The sequence below is a fragment of the Coffea arabica genome, chromosome 11e (assembly GCF_036785885.1).
Source record: "Coffea arabica cultivar ET-39 chromosome 11e, Coffea Arabica ET-39 HiFi, whole genome shotgun sequence".
NCBI lineage: Eukaryota > Viridiplantae > Streptophyta > Magnoliopsida > Gentianales > Rubiaceae > Coffea > Coffea arabica.
The window spans coordinates 58,192,579-58,209,618 of record NC_092331.1 but is presented as its reverse complement, the minus strand read 5'-3'; the positions used below and the strand labels follow the sequence as shown (position 1 = coordinate 58,209,618).

The window sequence follows — 17,040 nt, the reverse complement described above, 5'->3', positions numbered from 1 at the left end:
ATGTTGTGACGGATGTTTAAAGGAGAAAATACCAGAAAATTTCATGTGATTTGCCTAATGTTTAAAGGATAAAATACAAAAAAATGGAAGACTTTCATATTGTGTCATCTATGCACTATCTTTTCCAGCCTTGATGAGATTACAATGAGTCTACAATTGTGATAGTAATACAGTCATTAAACAACTAATTCATAAGCTTACAACTATCATAACTCAATAGCTCTACAATTAAATCCACAAAAAAAGTAGGAAATGCAAATATTCCTTCAAAATGTACAACTAATGCTCATCATTTGTCTAATTTTCTGCCCCATATCAATTAATTGGGGTCATATTGCAATTAAAGTGCATTTGGATTGGAGATTATTTGAAATATTATTTAGAATATTTTTTACGATGTGATATATGTAGGATAAAAAGATGATTGAAAAGATAAAAATATATACTGAAAAATGTATTTGTGATGCAAACAAATAATATTTAGGTAAATAATGTCTATCCAAACATATCAATATTGGCCAAGTTTTCAATTGAATGAATGGAAAATTTGGCTTGAACACGGAACTTGGATTTTGGCAAATTATTTTGGGTGCAAACAGCTAAAATCATCAAAATGTGCTCGAGAAGAATAACAGCTTTGAAGATTAGTTTGGTAACTCATCGAATTAAGCATGAATTGAATTTCTTGTAAAATTTTTAACACTCTTCATTGTACCCCTCTACAAGCAAATTTGGCCTTTGTCAAGGTTTGACTAAAACAAAAGTTTGTTTAAGCTTGAATCAAGAACTTGAGCCCGCCCAACTTAAATTCTGATTTAAAAATGGAAATAAACCAAATTTGATCAACCTGAGGGTGCTATAGTAAATTGAACTTTTACACCGATACTCTGTCGTTTCGTTTCTTCCTCCTCATCCTTGGAGTTGAGCTCCGAATTTTTGCACGGGGGTTTAGGGTTTAATCAAAACAAAGCAAAGAGGGAGACAGTGTGAGAAGATGTGTGGAATAGCTCTGATTGTATCTGGGATTCGAATAGATTTATCAAATTTAATTCCTGAATATGTCTCTCCACATTCTCAACCTCCAGAACAGGTATTATATCTGGGACCCTTCATGTATTTTCGTCAGTTTCCCTTCTTTTTTTTTTTTTGCTTTTTGGTTTTTAATCCGTCCTAATTCAAGTTTAATTGGTTGGATTGATAATAAAGATCATATTTTTAAGCTTATAATGTATATTGTGATATTAGCATGTTGATATTTACTGTGCTCTGCCTTAAAAACTAGGAAAGGGTTATCACCACTTTGTATAAAATTGCTGCTCTTTGCCATAAAAATGTGATCTTTATTACTATTATTTTACCTTAGAGCTGATATATGCTGCGGTAAGCAATTAAATATGGGAAATGAGGAAAATGCTCGGTTTATAGCTTTAATCTGCATCAACATGGATAGAATGTGCAAGGTTATTGGAAGAGGAAGGCAAGAAGGAATTTGACAAAAATACAAGACGAATTGATTTAAAAAATGAAAATTCTGTGGTGAACACAATCTAAAGCGAGTGACTATCTGCATTTATGAAGTGCTCCTCTTATTGTTTGTATATTGGTGAAGCCTCTTTTACAACGAGGATTCTGGACACCTTTTAGTGTGAGCATTTTTGTGCAGTTGCTAAAAGAACGTAATGAATGGGTCATCATTGTCATTTGTCTATTCCATATGTTTGGCATCTAACGTTAATTTTGGCCTTCAGGTGTTGTTTCATATAGATGATATAAAAGTAGCCCTGCATAGAAGAGGTCCTGACAACATAGGGAGCAAGAATGTTTTCATTAGTTTCAAACAATCTTTTGCTGTTGGAGTGGAGCAGGATATGTTGTTGGTTGAGTTGGGTGAGGGTGAAGCTTCACATCATTTTAGAACATCTTCTGGTTACCTCCTTTTGGAAAGTGAAGCATCTAGTCGGAGAGCAAATGGTTTTAACCACGAATCTTTTGGACAACTACACTTTGTTGGTGCTACGTTACAATTAAGAGGAACAAAGCCAGTTGTTCAGCCATTGGTGGATTTGTCTGGGAATATTCTTGTCTATAATGGTACGATAAATAAACAATAGTCTGTGTGTCGTGGCATTTGTTTACTATTCAGTCTTAAAGATATTGGCCTGATAACTATATAACAACCTGTGGGATTACATGAATGCAAAAACTGGTGAAAAGTGAATTTGATCTACAACCTTATTTGATGGTCTAGTATACATTAGTTCCTAAACAGCAGGATTACAAAAAAAAATATATAAATTTTTGGTGGACCAAAGTTGGCTTCTAATCCTTGATCTTTTGTTTAAACTAGAGAAACTCATCGTTTCTCTACATCCTGTTGAAGGATCTCTACTGAGGTTTGGACACGGATGATATGATGTTTATATGTTGTTAATGTTGCTGTAATTTCTTCAGGAGAAATATTTGGAGGGATCTATATTAGCCGTGACAGCAATGATTCAGAGCTTCTGATGCAATATCTAGGTCAGTGCTGCTCTTGTATCTCCCATGACCAAAATTCAAAACATCATTCTTGTAAAGAAGGGGAAACTTCTGTTCCTCAAGTTCTCTCCAGAATCAAGGGGCCATGGGCTTTGATTTATTGGCAGGTAACTCTAATTGGTAAGTTTTCTGTTACAAAAGTATCAGATGATGCACAATGCCTTTTGGAGACTATGATTTCTGAAGTTTTACCTTTGCTGGGTATACAGAATAGTTCCAAAACCTTGTGGTTTGGGCGAGATGCATTTGGAAGACGAAGCCTCCTTGTCCACTGGCCAACACCACAGGACTCACGTCTTCTATTAGCTTCTGTCTCACCTCTTTCTTCTGAATTTGAAAGTTCTGGTATTTTGTTCTCGTCTTTTACTGTGCTTCCTAATATAATTTTGCAATTCAAGCTGTAAAATGGTTCTAAAGTCGATGAGTGTGTGATGGAAACTAAAATATTCAATGGAAGTATCTTTGTATGCTTATATGTGATGGACTGAGTGATTGGTTTTCTGAAACTTCTCTCTGCAATAAACTGCTTAGAATGGTTGGTTTGTGCATTTACAAATAGTTTTTGCCATTGCCATAATTTATAGTGCATAAATAAGTTCATTAGCTTTGATGTTTTACTACAATGGGTCCACAAGTTCAGCGTGGTTATTTTTTTGAGGTCCCAGTTTCCATCCCATGACCAATTCGTAATGTATATTAGGTTCCAGGGTTTGTAATCTGAAGGTGAATAGGGATAAATCTCGTTTGAACATAGATCTCGTCTACATGGTAATACTAGTTCTTTGATACTTCATCATAGATGTCTTAATGCTAAGGTTTTCTATGCAGGTTCTATTTAGATTTTGTCATCTATGAACAACCTCTATTTATTCAATTAAAATTCAGTTGCAGATTTTGAAGAGTCAAAAGCAATGGGCCAACTGAACTTCTGGGAAGAACTTCCATGTGGCATTTATAGTATATCCATCAGCTGTTCAAGAATAGATGGATGTCTTGTTGGTGAATTGAAAAAGCACAATTGGACTGACTCCAGTGTTGAAGAACTTATTCACTGGGAAAGAGCTTCTGTCCAACCAGAGGCAGGAGAATTATCTATGTCGCGTGAAAAAGGTACGAGCAATGAAGGCATTCAGCTTCAATTTTTTTGTGATCTCAGTTATGTCAAAATCACATGATATTGCACTGAATATTTGCTGCAATAGTTCACATAGTATGATATGCTATTTTTTCTGGCTTATAAAAGTGTTATGTTTTATTTGAATTGTGAAGAATGTCAAGGACCTAAAGTCTTCATGATAAGAAACCTCTTATAGTTGAACTTGATATTGATTGTTGCTTTTATCTCTGGATGCAGCACCTTTAGAGCCATTGCATAAGGTCCTGACTGCTTTGAGGGAGGCTGTGATGCGGCGAACTGTGTTAAGCAGAATTTACGAGGTATGAGGTTGATTGATCTGAGATTTCTGCTTCTGATATCCATAGAAGTGAAATGTATTCCATTAATAGGATGTGGAGGAAGTAATTTTTGTAACTACATTCCATTCTTTATGATATTTCTTTTTGAATTTCAAGTTTTGGGGATTGAATTCTAGCAATTTTTCTGTTATACAAAGTGCCTGTTATCCTGTCTAAAGTGCACTCTGTTTATATTATAGAATGGAAATGGGAGGGAATAGTGTAACAAATGTTTATCACGAAAAAAATGTGTCCGTGCCCTTGTAGTTGAAATACTTGAGCTTTCTTTCTCTTTTTATTTATTGGATTTCCCCCTATTTTTGTATCTAATATTCTTGGGGTAAACGTTGTAGACAGTTTCCCTTGGTCATGGACACAAAGGATATGCTCCAGTTGCAGTGCTTTTTTCTGGTGGACTAGATAGTATGATTCTTTCAGCACTACTTCATCAATGCCTTGATCCCGAATGTAAGCGTGGCTTTACATGCTTTGCTTCATTCCTTTGAAGACAATAGTTGTTCTACCTAAAAGATAAATAATCAATAAAATCTTTAAAGTAAGAAGGGGAAACGAACAAGAAAGACAAAGAAACAAAAACTGGTGGAAGGTAGGAACTAAATATATCATGATCTCTAACTGTCGGAGCCTTTTCTTGCCTCCTTCTTTCTCAGTCACCAAGTTTCCTGTAAGCTTACCATCTTTCTGAACTGGGAATTGGATTGCAGATGAAATTGATTTGCTTAATGTGAGCTTTGATGGTCTGTCTGCTCCTGATAGAATCTCTGCACGGGCAGGTCTGAAGGAACTTCAAAAAATTGCGCCCTCAAGAAGGTGCAGAATGCTGCCATATATTTTTTTTTAACTTTTTGAAAAGAAATGAATGTTTATGTTATGCTATATGTCAAGATGGATTTTATATAATTGAAGAGTTTGAAAAATGATTCAGAGAAAATGCAAAATGGACTTTGGCAGTTAAACTTCAAAGGAGAAAAACTTGGAGCTTCTGCTTTAGTTATTTTGATGGTGAGAAAAACATTGCAATTATGGGCACGAGTCATTTTTCGCAGTTCGAGTGTATGCTTATGTGGATAGCTTTTTCAGCTAAATTAAGTTCATATAGTCTGCATTTGTGATTGAATCTTCCATATAATATTTTCCCTGCTTACATTGTTGGTCTTTGCTTTGTCATGCATTCACATTGGGCTGCACTTATCGACATAATTGCATGCAGATGGAAACTTGTAGAGATTGATGCTGATTTAATGAAGTTGACTTCTGAGATGAAGCATGTCTTGTCACTAATATCTCCTTCAAAGACTTATATGGTGATCTTCGAATTCAAGCTCATTACTATTCTCTTTTGTGATGCTTTTGGTGTTTTGTCATTCTTGATAATTTTTTACACATTTAGGTTTGGGGGTGTAGTCGTTGGGTGGCCCAGGCACGTTCCTAGATAGAATTATATAATTCTTGCTTTACCCTAGAAATACCAGATCCTGTGGAGAAAAGAGAAACAACCAATAAAAAATGAAAAGAAAAGAAAAGAAAAATAAAGGAGGGAACCATCATTTTGATGCCGTATTCTCCTTTCAGATCTAAATTGTTCATTTTTTCTGATTGTTTCAGGACCTCAATATTGGTTTAGCGTTGTGGTTGGCAGCTGGTGGTGAAGGATGGATTTATGAGTGGAGCCTTTCTGGCCAACAGATCAAGTATAAGTCTGAGGCCAGGATACTACTGGTTGGTTCTGGTGCAGATGAACAGTGTGCTGGATATGGTCGGTACAAAACAAAATTTAGAAATGGAAGGTGTGGTTTTCTTCTCCTCCTACATGATTTGCAGGTGTTAAATTCATAAGGGCAAATTATTTTAGTTAAAAAGGCTGTTTTTTTATGCTAATTGGCCTGAATTTCATTGATGCATGTAATAATAGACAATTATATTATTTCTCAACTGCAGTGCTTATACATATAAATATATTGGCATACACCATATTCTCATTGAAGGACAAAAACAGATGGAGATTTTTCATATTTCTTGCATTTCACCATTCCATCCTTAGCTAGCTGCATGTTGTTTCTCTAGGCTAACTTTTGGTGATGAAATGTTGTTTAACATGGATGCTTCATCTGTTACCAGTTGGCTTGCCCTGCATGAAGAAATGAAGTTAGATATGCAGAGAATTTGGAAGAGAAACCTCGGGAGAGATGACAGGTGCATTGCTGATAATGGCAAAGAGGTATCTTGATGATTCAAACAAGTATGCTTTTTTTTGACTTGTTCATCAAGCTGATAAATTTGGTTTGGGCTTAGGCTAGATTTCCTTTCTTGGATGAGGATGTCATACGAACTCTTCTTGATATTCCTCTCTGGGAGATTGCAGACCTCAACCAACCTAATGGTATAGGTGATAAGAAGATATTGAGAGAGGTATGCTTGCTTTTCGTTTTGACATGTGGATTCAGTTATATTGAATAGTCAATTGCAGTCTTGGGAAGAAAAATTCTGACATAGAATCAATGTTCAGTTAGTGCATGGTATTGCCCATACCAATTTGATTGCTCGGATACTTACTACCAATAATCACAAATGTTTCCCTACCTTTTTGTTAATCATGCAGCACAATCAAATTCATTAAGAAGTGATCTTGATGTCAAATGAGTAACATTCATTGTCAGTTTCTAGTAATGGGCTATTGTATAGGCATGTTTGACAGCAAGTTTTCATGATATCCTAAATTCTAACGCCACGGGTTGCAAGTTTTCCTGTCTATTGGTTTGCTTTCTCCATGCAAGTATCAATTGGCCTTATGGTTTTGTGCCTTCTCCTCTGAAGGTTGCACAATTGCTTGGCTTATCTGGAGCAGCTGTTCTGCCCAAAAGAGCAATTCAGGTATTCTTTTGCTTGTTTACTCACCGAAGACTGTTTCTGAGAGTTTTTGAGCATTTGTCTTGCTGAGACAAATTAGAGTTAAATGGGCCAAACGAATAAAGAAAAGGAAACATGAGTACCCAAAGAAAAACAATCTTGTAGAAGAGGGATCTCCTTAGTGTGTATACTTTCTTTCTAATTCTTCATCTTATGTGCTCAGTTTGGTACTCGAATTGCGAGAGAATCAAATCGGAAAAACTTTGGAAGTAATCGTGCTGCCAATCAAGCATCTGCTGGCAGTGTGGATATATATGGCTCTTCAAATTTCTTACCTAAATTACATGAAAGCTGACCAATGGAAAAGCTTTGTCCCGGGGGCTTTACTGATACTGACGAAAATAATTTGATCAGCTGCGATGTCACAAAATCCAGCCAATGTAATACTACTACTAGATTTTTGTACTAGTAGTGTAGTATATGTTATTGATACTTCCAGCTGATTTATTTGATGCTATAATTGTTTACACTTTCACTTGTAGGTAGCAATTGCTGTTCATTGTGTCAAAAGGTAATTTGCCCCAAAACAGTGTGCTACGTTGAAATTCATCTCTTTATTTAATGAATAATCAGTAGTGGATAATTTTAATACCTGTGACCTTTTTGTTTTGTTTTAGAGAAAGTGGAAGATTTCGAACTCGAACCTTTCACTTACACTCTTCTTCGATACCATCCAATCCATCCCAGAATTCTGTACAGAGGCCTAATACACATTCATAAATCATAAAGATGAATTGCCATTAAAGTTGCAACCATGATAATATCAATTAAATGCATAATTAAATACTGTAAGACTAAGAACAGTAAATTATATAGGTGCTTTTGATAGGAACTGTAGCTTTTACTTGATGTTGGGACAGCATTCGGGTGAAGGAGGAAGAGAAAGCTAGGAAGTGGACCGGTAGAGTAGGTGAAGGGCATTCGCCATTACCTCCTCAACACAACATATTGCCTCTTGAATAGCAGCAAGTTGTCAAGTGCTATTAATACACCAGAGATTCAGATACTTTCTGATGCATGTTGAAATTTGTCTCTCACTCACTACTCAGTATTGGAAAAGCTTAATACTCGAAACTATATAAACTTTTGACATTCTTTTTCTGTGTGGCAAATAAAAAGGAAATTATAAAATTAACTAATACTTCGAAACATTGTTTTGTTTATAATTAATTTTATCAATTTTGTCCCAATAACAATCTTGTAATTTGGATTTTAGAATGTCAGAAGACATTAAGTAAGGTAAAAACAATAATACAGTGTTAAGACCAAAAAGTTCCATAATTTCCAATTTCCGATAAGCATTTCTTCACACACAACCAGGGCAGTAGGTACTACTATATTTATATTATAAAAGATATATAAATAAGTCTAATCAAATCGAACATTCTAGTGTTCAAACCTGAATTTTAGCGTTAAATCTAGTTTGAACGAGTTTCTTATTGAACTTGAAAGTTATCGAACACAAACACAAAAACCTGTTTAAGTTTGGTTTGGTTAATTAGCGAACCAAACTTGAAAGTTATCTAATACAAACACAAAAAACTGTTCAAATTTGATTTGACTAATTAGCAAAAGTTATTGAGTACAAACCCAAAATCTTGTTCAAGTTTAACTTGACTAATTAGCGAATCAAACTCGAATGAGCTCTTTATCAAGTTGAATCGAGTATCGAGTAGGTTAATTAACGAGTCATCATGCATACTGGGTTGATCCTGATAATCTTGAATGTCAACAGGATCACGAATTTCCTTTCTCTTTTTTTTTTTTTCCAATTTGACTATTACTGATTTAAGAAAAATGGATCATCAAACTGCTTAAAGTCTTCAGATGCGAGTTAACAATAATATAAAGTATAGCAGCTCCATTGTTGTTTGCATCCTAAACTAATCAAATTTGCCAATACACTACTATTTTCAGCGATCCCCCCTTTCATAACTCACAGTTATTCCCATACCAAATTCCTGCGTGGCAATTATCCCAAGGAACAAATTCTACCTCCCATCCCACTGGGAGAGCATGAAAAAAATTTACAACAAACCCTTCCCCTTAATTACAGATTTTATATGTCCTGCGGGTGGTCAATCATAACCATTTAATTGGTTTCAATAATTTAGTCAAAAAAAAGACTTCTCTTCAGTATAATTTTTTGATTTTTTGATTTTTTTCCTTCCACGTATCGTCCTTCGTATCCTCAACTGATAGGTTCAGAATTCAAACTCTTCCAGGTAAAACTCTAAAAACCGTCCCTGACCAGTAAGTAGTATTGATACCGAAAATGGAACAAATGCAAAATATCTCAGACGCAAAGGAATCCAAATGAAAATAAGAAGGTTGCAAACAAAAAAAGTGTGTGGTTAAACTGGGAATCATCTGATTACTTTAGAAACTCTCTCACTGACTCCAGGAAGGAAGCGACCAAGGGCTTTCGGCAGATTTGATCTGGACCGGACCACTGGTGTGAAGGCATCGTTGCACTTTAGAAGCTTGTCATTTCCAAAAGAAAAGGATATGAATCAGCAATTAATCACGAGTCGTCGAGTGTCGAGTAGGTTAGCTCATCTCTCAGCTCTATATCTATATCTATATCGAGTAGGCTAGTTTATCTCTCAGCTCTATATATCTCCCATCTCTAACGTCGTCGTTTTACAAAGCGGCAAGTAAAATCTATGAGCATTGACTACAATTTGACCAGGACTGTTCAGTTTTCTTCTTTAATGCAAACCAGCAACTGTTCCAACAGAAGAAGCGCAAGGAGAGACATGGAAACCAGTAGTAGCAGCAGCACCCTCACCAACGGCGGCCAGTGGAGAGCCGAGGAAGCGGTCGCCGGTAATTGGGAAGCTCTACGAGCTCTGAGAGAACTGATAACCTCCCCTCTCCTCTACTCTCGCGAGTCTCGGAAACTCGGCCTTAAAGTAAAATTGCTGCTGCACTCCAATTTTGCCTTTGATATTTTCTTTCTCATCCTTTTTATCAGTCTTACTGAATTTCTATGGCTTATGATCTTTATCCTACAAAAAAATGGAATTTACATTTATTGCTTTAGTGGCCTCGGGGTTTGCTGCTCTACGGCCCTCCTGGCACTGGAAAGGTACTCCCAACTAATTGCACTTAAATTTCTTCGAAATAAAAGAGAAAAAGATTTCTTTTTTTTATTAAAATTTTTGTCCAAAAAATTTGTTTTTCTTAAGTTATCTAACTACTTGTTGATTGTGTTGGAATGATTGTAGACGAGCTTGGTTCGAGCAGTAGTTCGTGAATGTGGTGCCCATTTGATAGTTCTTAGGTACTCAAGTATCTTGTCTATGGTTTTAAATAGCTTATAGTCTCTCTTTTCTTTTGTGTTTTTGTAGATCAGTATCTTCTTTAAATAGTAAAAGGGGTTGTTTTTGTAATATGAAGCTTTAAGAGTGCTGTGTTTAAGGTAAGATGTTGATGCAGTTACTAAAAGTCAGTTGGAGGATTGGGTTGATACGTTGTTTGATATAACGAGCCATTCTCATGAGGGAACATTTAGATGTTGAATTGACGAAAATAATGTTGTTAAGCTGCATGTATGGTACGGCAAAACATTGTTGCTTTTTTCCTGTTCTTTTTTCTTGGGCTGGGGGGGCGGTGGTGTGGAGGGGGCAGATGTGAAGCATATATGTAATGGGGCAGGTGACAACTTGAGAGTTTTTCCGAGGTTCTTTTTTGGATAGTGTGAGGTGCAAATTGTAGTTTTTCCAATTTGTATGTGAAACATCTCATTTCTATGTGTGGGGTGTGGTACGTAGAAGGGTAGGGTTTATGTGTACTTCCAACTGGCATCCGCTCTTGTGTACTGCAAAATTTTACATGGTATGCGAGCTTCATGGAGCAAAGGAAAATATCAATTTAGCTTTACAATTTCATGGTACTTAAGAAACTAAATGTAGCTGTTTCATTACCTAAGGTTTTGAGAAGGTTCCTAAAATTCTATTTGTTTATCTTGTTGTTACTCGTAGTCTTACTTGTTGCCTTTGCAGCCCACACTCTGTTCATAGAGCACATGCTGGAGAAAGTGAGAGAATTTTGAGGGAGGCTTTTGCTGAAGCATCATCTCATGCAAAATTAGGGAAACCTTCAGTCATTTTTATAGATGAAATTGATGCTATCTGTCCTCGAAGAGATTCCAGGTAGAGATGTTGATGGGAAAGATCCTCTATTCCTGTTCAAAGATTTCCTGGATGGGACAAGATTCTTTTAAAAGATGCTAATAGAATGTTACAATTGCAGAAGGGAACAAGACATTCGTTTAGCCTCTCAGCTCTTTATGCTGATGGACTCTAATAAATCTTCCTCGACGTCTACATCTCATGTGGTTGTGGTTGCATCAACTAATAGGTATTTCTCAACCATGTCTGAAAGATATGTGGAATTTTTCATTTTATGATGGTTTATTCTTCAGAAACTGGGTTCATTCACCTGATAGATCTGCAGAAACGATTAAAAAAAGAACTATTTTTAGCTGATCAGATTCTCATTGATTACCGATTGCAATCAATTTCACATATTTTTGTTTGCCAAATTAATGTCCTATATTTGCTACACTTTTAAACATTGTTTTAGAGTGCGTTAAGGCAGAAAATGAGGATTAATTTTTACTTAAGCGAGAAAGGATTATTCAAAGCTAGTAACTTCAAAGATTTTCTTTATCTCTGGTCTATCTGAGACCTGCCTACTTTCCTTTTTTTCTGTACTGAGTACAAAACTGTTTCTAAGTATTTGACAGTCCTCTGTATTCAGAGTGGATGCAATTGATCCCGCGCTTAGAAGGTCTGGGCGTTTTGACACAGAGATTGAAGTCACAACACCTAGTGAAGCTGAACGCTTTCAAATTCTCAAGGTCTGCTCGGGATTTTCGGATACTATCTTTTAAATGGCCTTTGTCGGGGCCACTCACATGTGGGAGCGTTGGAATATGGGCTAATAGGTTAGATGTTTACCTTGTGCATCTCTAAAGGATTACACTTCATCTCTCTCTCTGTCTCTCTCTCAGCTCTACACAAAGAGGCTTTCTTTGGATCCCGATGTCAACTTGCAATCCTTGGCTGCTGCGTGCAATGGTTATGTTGGAGCAGATTTAGAAGCTTTGTGTCGTGAGGCTGCTCTTTCTGCACTTAGAAAATCTTCAGATGGAGATCTTGGAGGCAAAATATGTAACATAACAGTGGATGATTTTAAACATGCTAGGTCAATTGTTGGGCCGAGTATAACAAGAGGTGTTACAGTTGAAATCCCAAAGGTTTCTTGGGAAGACATTGGTGGTCTATATGAGTTAAAGGTCTGTTGCTGTTGCACTACTTTTCAAGTTTACAACCATAAGTGTAAGTATCTTACAAGTCTACTGCATAAAACAGAAAAAGCTTCAGCAAGCTGTTGAGTGGCCCTTGAAACACTCTTCAGCTTTTTCACGGCTCGGGGTGTCCCCTATTCGAGGAATCCTTCTTCATGGTCCTCCAGGTTGTTCAAAAACAACACTTGCTAAAGCTGCTGGTCATGCAGCCCAAGCATCATTCTTTTCATTGAGGTTAGTCCATCATTAATTTTCTATACCACTTCCCGAAAAAAAAATTGAGATCAAATGATAGTTGAGGAAAAGTGCATATTCTTAGATGTACCCAGCTCTTTTTCCACTAGTTTTCTTTATTTCTTTCTTTCTTTTTTGTATATTTTGCTTTAATTTTTTATATTCCGAAGAGGCTGGATGAACTCCTGCTATGATAATGTTTCCATTCTGAACTCAGCAGTGCATGTTGCTTTCATGATTTTCAAGTTAAAACTATCTGTTTCATGAAGCATTATTGCATCTGTAAGATCCTGCATTCGTGGGATGAGTAAGCTGGAAAAACTTTTACTTGGTTGTCTACCACTGGATGCATACAGGCGTTAGAACTGACTTCTATTCATATTTCTTCTCACCAATCATGCCACTGCTGTTTGTCTTTTTTTTTGTGTGTGTGTGTGTTCACTTCCTTATTTAATCACAATTTATCAATTATGATCGAAAAGCGAGTAAGTTAGCAATAGTGGTGTTCTAGTAGGCCTTTGGTATGTTGAGAATGGCTCCATTTGGTCCTTATTGGAAAAAGAGAAAGGCAGTATATATTGATTATCAATCTAATAGATATCGTGTCTTCTCATTGTTTAAGCTTAACAACCAATATAGAAGAGTGAGCTTCCTATGATCATTCTTGATATCTGAATGTCGGCAACATAATTGCAATTGCACTGGGGTGGAAATTTACATTAGTTTTTCAGTGGTGCAGAACTCTTTTCTATGTATGTTGGTGAAGGCGAAGCTTTGTTGCGTAATACATTTCGGAGGGCTCGTCTTGCAGCTCCTAGTATAATTTTTTTCGACGAAGCTGATGTTGTTGCTGCAAGACGGTAAATATTGTTTTTGTTTACAGCTTTTTCTTTTTGCAACAAACTTTTTTGTATCAGGGACACAGATCGCATGTGCTAGCTTAAACTCAATTCTTTAGCATTTTATCATACTTCAACCAGGTGTAAGCTGTTACCATATGTTGTGGTTTTCTTGAGTTTGAACTAGTGCTTGTTGAAGTTGCATGCCTGAACAGTGTATTCAAACTTGCATGTATACCAACTGATGCTTCTGATGCCTGCACTGTTTGATCATTGGTCCCTTAAATGGTTTTTTGCACCTGCTGACAAATAACACTTCTCTTGCTTTATGGTTCTTGAAAGAAATCTGTCAATCGCTTTAACACCTTTTTTTATTGTGTTCAAACATATGGTTTTAAGTCAAGAAGGCCAGTAAGTAGTTATTTGAAGCTTGAAGATACCGTGTCCTGATATAAATTAACCCTTCCTCTATGAAGACATAAAAGCATCATTTGGAAGTTCTTCAAGTTCTTTCAGAGTTGGTTTCAAATACAAATGATTTGTTGACCTGGTCCACTATTGAGAAATTTCTTCCAATTTTCATTGCGTAATAGTTAGAAGTGTTTGCTTGTATGCTTTTGGATTTAGTCTGCTTAAGTTTCCTCTTGGAATCCTTTTCTTGTTTGGCATTCTACCTTATACTGCTTAGCTTGTGTAATGACTCAAAATGGGAAACTATGTAAATCTAATTGTTTAATGTCACTTTCCATGCAATGATATTGTGGATTGTCAGTTAGTCAATTGCATGCTAGGCATTTATAGGTGATAGATATAGGTCACGTGTATGACATATAGTATATGGTATGCTACTATATGTAGTTTCACTTGGACATTTAGACAGATGGAGAAAGTTTTTTTAATATTCTTATTGTTGTAGTTAGCTCTTCCTTTCTGAGACTATAGTTCCTTTTCCTTTACGGGAGATATCCTTAGAGTTGGGGTGAGACACCACTAAAGTTGGAGTCATACACATGCATTCACACTTTTAACTTTTCGAGTCCATTTTGATTTCTTGTACCATTTTTCCTTTAATTACAGAGGAGGAAGTTCAAGTGGCAGCACTACAGTGGGTGAGAGACTTTTATCTACTCTACTAACAGAAATGGATGGTTTAGAGCAGGCAAAAGTGAGCACGACCATTATTACTCTTCGGCTTTAGAGTTGAGGTGTTAATATTTTCTGGCGTGACTGCTAATTTATTTTCTCAGGGCATTCTTGTTTTAGCTGCTACAAACCGTCCTCATGCAATTGATGCTGCACTTATGCGACCTGGACGCTTTGATCTAGTAAAGTTTCTTAATAGAAATGAGCTATTACTGTGTTTTTATTATCCAAAAGGTGGAAAAACATGCACATTTTCTGAACCTTTATATTTTGCTTTGGCTGTTGCATATTCTCTATGTTGTTCTTTGTGCCTCTCCTTATCCTTCAGAGAAAAGTAAGATAGCTTTACTTATAGCTCCTAACGAGTCTGTTATCATATCATGAGTTAGGGGTTGAAATTGTCTTTTTTTTTGTGTTACTGAGATAGAATAGGAGGAACCAGGCTTTGTTTGAAAGACTCGTGTCCAAGTGGAAAGTTGCTGTTTTCATGCAGCACATGTCTGTCTTGATTTGTAAATTTTCATAATTACTTCATGGAGCACTTGTGCTGATGGTGTATAAATATCAGTATGAATGGTCTGATGTTACATAACGCAGGGACTCAAGTAACTTGTTGATAGGAGTAATGCTGATGAGTGGCTAATTTGGATAATTGTTGTAGGTGCTTTATGTCCCACCACCTGATCTGGAAGCTCGGTATGAAATTCTTCGAGTTCATACACGTGGTATGAAAGTGGATCCTGATGTTGATTTGGGACAGATAGCAGCAGATACGGAGCTCTTCACTGGGGCTGAACTGGAGGGGCTCTGCAAAGAGGCTGGAATTGTAGCTTTGAGGGAAGATATATCGGCCACTCTTGTTTGTAGTCGGCATTTCCAAACAGTCAGGAATTCCCTAAAACCAGCTCTTACAAGAGAGGATATCAATTTGTATTCCTCATTCATGAAAAATCCGTTATTGAGGTCTTCTGCTCCATCTAAACCCAGGTCCAACCATAGAGTCAAGGAGACCAAGAAACTTTTCATTTTGACGATACCCATTACGCTTGGTGTCATTGGTTTTATGTTGTATGGTGGGATGAAATATTTTTTGACATCTCCGGACAGAGTACCGAAAGTTTTAGCCAGTACATGATGGATGAGTCACATTTCACTATAATTGCATCAAAGATGATTGTACTTGCTGGTCTCTTATGCTGAGCAATATAGTATTGAACACTCTGGAGACTAAAGATGATTGTACCAGCTAGTCGCAAGCACTTGCCATTGTTTGGAGTTGGGGGGGGCCTGACTTTTGTATGAAGACTGTTGAAGAACTAGAATCTGATTACCAGGCTTAAACTAGGGAGTTGGTATCCGTTGTCTCATCTCCTGTCCCCAGCTCCCAAGTCTTGTCTTCTGCTTTCAGTTTGCAATGATGCACGGTTAATGTTAAGGGCACTTTGTCAGCAGGAAACGCTTGGGCTGCCAAAGGATGCATTTGAAGCGGATTCGCAACATATATGAGAGTTGAAATTATATTACAGCAAATTCTTTTAATCAGACTGATGAATGTTGTAGTTTTCTTTCCTTTAATTCCCTTCCAAAGATGGTTAGCTTACTCATTATTATTATTATTATTATTATTATTATTATTTTGGTCAAAACGGCAACCTGTATTTCTAATGATGATCAGTACATTAACAATTGTGCGGAGCAAATGCCCAGAGATCCATACAGCTTGTTATTCTTCACAGTGAGATTGAATCTCTCCGTTCTACATCCAGAGTTTTATTCAATGCATGTTTTGCAATATTTAGACTGCTATCAATGTTGTTGTCGTTTATCAAGCTCTATTAGTGCATTTTTGTACTCTAATTAGCAATGTATTCATAGGGTGCAAAGGAGAATTGGCGTTGGCTATTTTCTTGAGAATTCGAGTGCAGAAAGATGCTAGGAAAAGTATTTTTAACCAATTCTGGAATTAATCACAGCAAGCATGAAATCAATCAGATTCTTACTCAAAAATCACTTTAAGTTTCACAATTCAAATAAGACCGTGAAATGGTTATATGCATATGTGAGAGTGCCCGAACATCCTGCACTTGTCACATTCATCTTTAATTTGGTTCCAACAGTCAAAGAAATTTTAATCCAAATTCCAGACTTATCATGACTTGAAATTTTTTAATATATGCAAGTATCATGTGTGTGAAATTACCATAAATCTTGAATACTACACGGCTATGCCCTTTTCTTTTCTTTTTTTTTTAAGAGCAACGATAACTGTTTGTATAACCTATTCTAGCCTAATTTAAAGAGAGGGAGAGTGAGAAGCTATAAATAATGGCTGGTGGGAGATAAAGTTTGAATTCTTGACCTTCTACCTTGACTTAAAAATGTCTTGGTGACCAACAATTTAAGAGGCTGTATCTCAAAATATAGAAAAAAAAGAAACTAGGAAAATTGATTATAAAAAAATGAAATCGTAAAATAGCAAACAAACTTCTTTTTTAATGAACAAAACTATACCAAAAACAAAACAAAAGGACTGCAAATTAATTCAAAAATTCCTAAAATAGAGAAATTGGGAAGTCATTTTTTGCT

The 17,040-nt window shown here is 36.3% G+C and overlaps 2 protein-coding genes across 18 annotated transcripts; both read left to right on the top strand.

Moving 5' to 3' along the window:
- Positions 1 to 835: 835 nt before the first annotated feature.
- On the top strand, positions 836 to 7,947 carry LOC113719006 (uncharacterized). 7 transcript variants are annotated; one of them, XR_011825482.1, is made up of 16 exons: positions 836 to 1,090; positions 1,749 to 2,091; positions 2,452 to 2,645; positions 2,748 to 2,883; positions 3,424 to 3,648; positions 3,893 to 3,975; positions 4,347 to 4,461; positions 4,719 to 4,824; positions 5,225 to 5,318; positions 5,620 to 5,801; positions 6,133 to 6,232; positions 6,307 to 6,423; positions 6,829 to 6,885; positions 7,085 to 7,301; positions 7,404 to 7,432; positions 7,782 to 7,947. XR_011825482.1 is itself a non-coding variant. In XM_027243974.2 (14 exons), exons 1-14 carry the CDS (start codon positions 995 to 997, stop codon positions 7,214 to 7,216), a joined length of 1,974 nt encoding a protein of 657 aa, XP_027099775.1. In that variant the 5' UTR covers positions 836 to 994; the 3' UTR covers positions 7,217 to 7,512. The 7 variants fall into 7 exon arrangements, 2 of the variants coding, with proteins under 2 accessions (XP_027099775.1, XP_027099774.1); XR_011825481.1 differs by having other exon boundaries at positions 7,751 to 7,947; XR_003454708.2 differs by lacking the exon at positions 7,782 to 7,947 and adding an exon at positions 7,539 to 7,694.
- Positions 7,948 to 8,997: 1,050 nt separating this feature from the next.
- LOC113719008 (cell division control protein 48 homolog B) lies at positions 8,998 to 16,187 on the top strand. 11 transcript variants are annotated; one of them, XM_027243975.2, is made up of 14 exons: positions 8,998 to 9,146; positions 9,326 to 9,470; positions 9,614 to 9,836; positions 9,968 to 10,012; positions 10,152 to 10,207; positions 10,929 to 11,078; positions 11,179 to 11,286; positions 11,689 to 11,788; positions 11,942 to 12,226; positions 12,303 to 12,472; positions 13,204 to 13,332; positions 14,389 to 14,476; positions 14,559 to 14,636; positions 15,116 to 16,187. In XM_027243975.2, the coding sequence occupies exons 2-14, from the start codon at positions 9,430 to 9,432 to the stop codon at positions 15,587 to 15,589; spliced, it is 1,947 nt and encodes a 648-aa protein (XP_027099776.1). In that variant the 5' UTR covers positions 8,998 to 9,146; positions 9,326 to 9,429; the 3' UTR covers positions 15,590 to 16,187. The 11 variants fall into 11 exon arrangements, with proteins under 11 accessions (XP_027099776.1, XP_027099785.1, XP_027099784.1 ...); XM_027243984.2 differs by lacking the exon at positions 8,998 to 9,146 and having other exon boundaries at positions 9,153 to 9,466; positions 9,662 to 9,836; XM_027243983.2 differs by lacking the exon at positions 8,998 to 9,146 and having other exon boundaries at positions 9,153 to 9,466; positions 9,647 to 9,836.
- Positions 16,188 to 17,040: the final 853 nt, after the last annotated feature.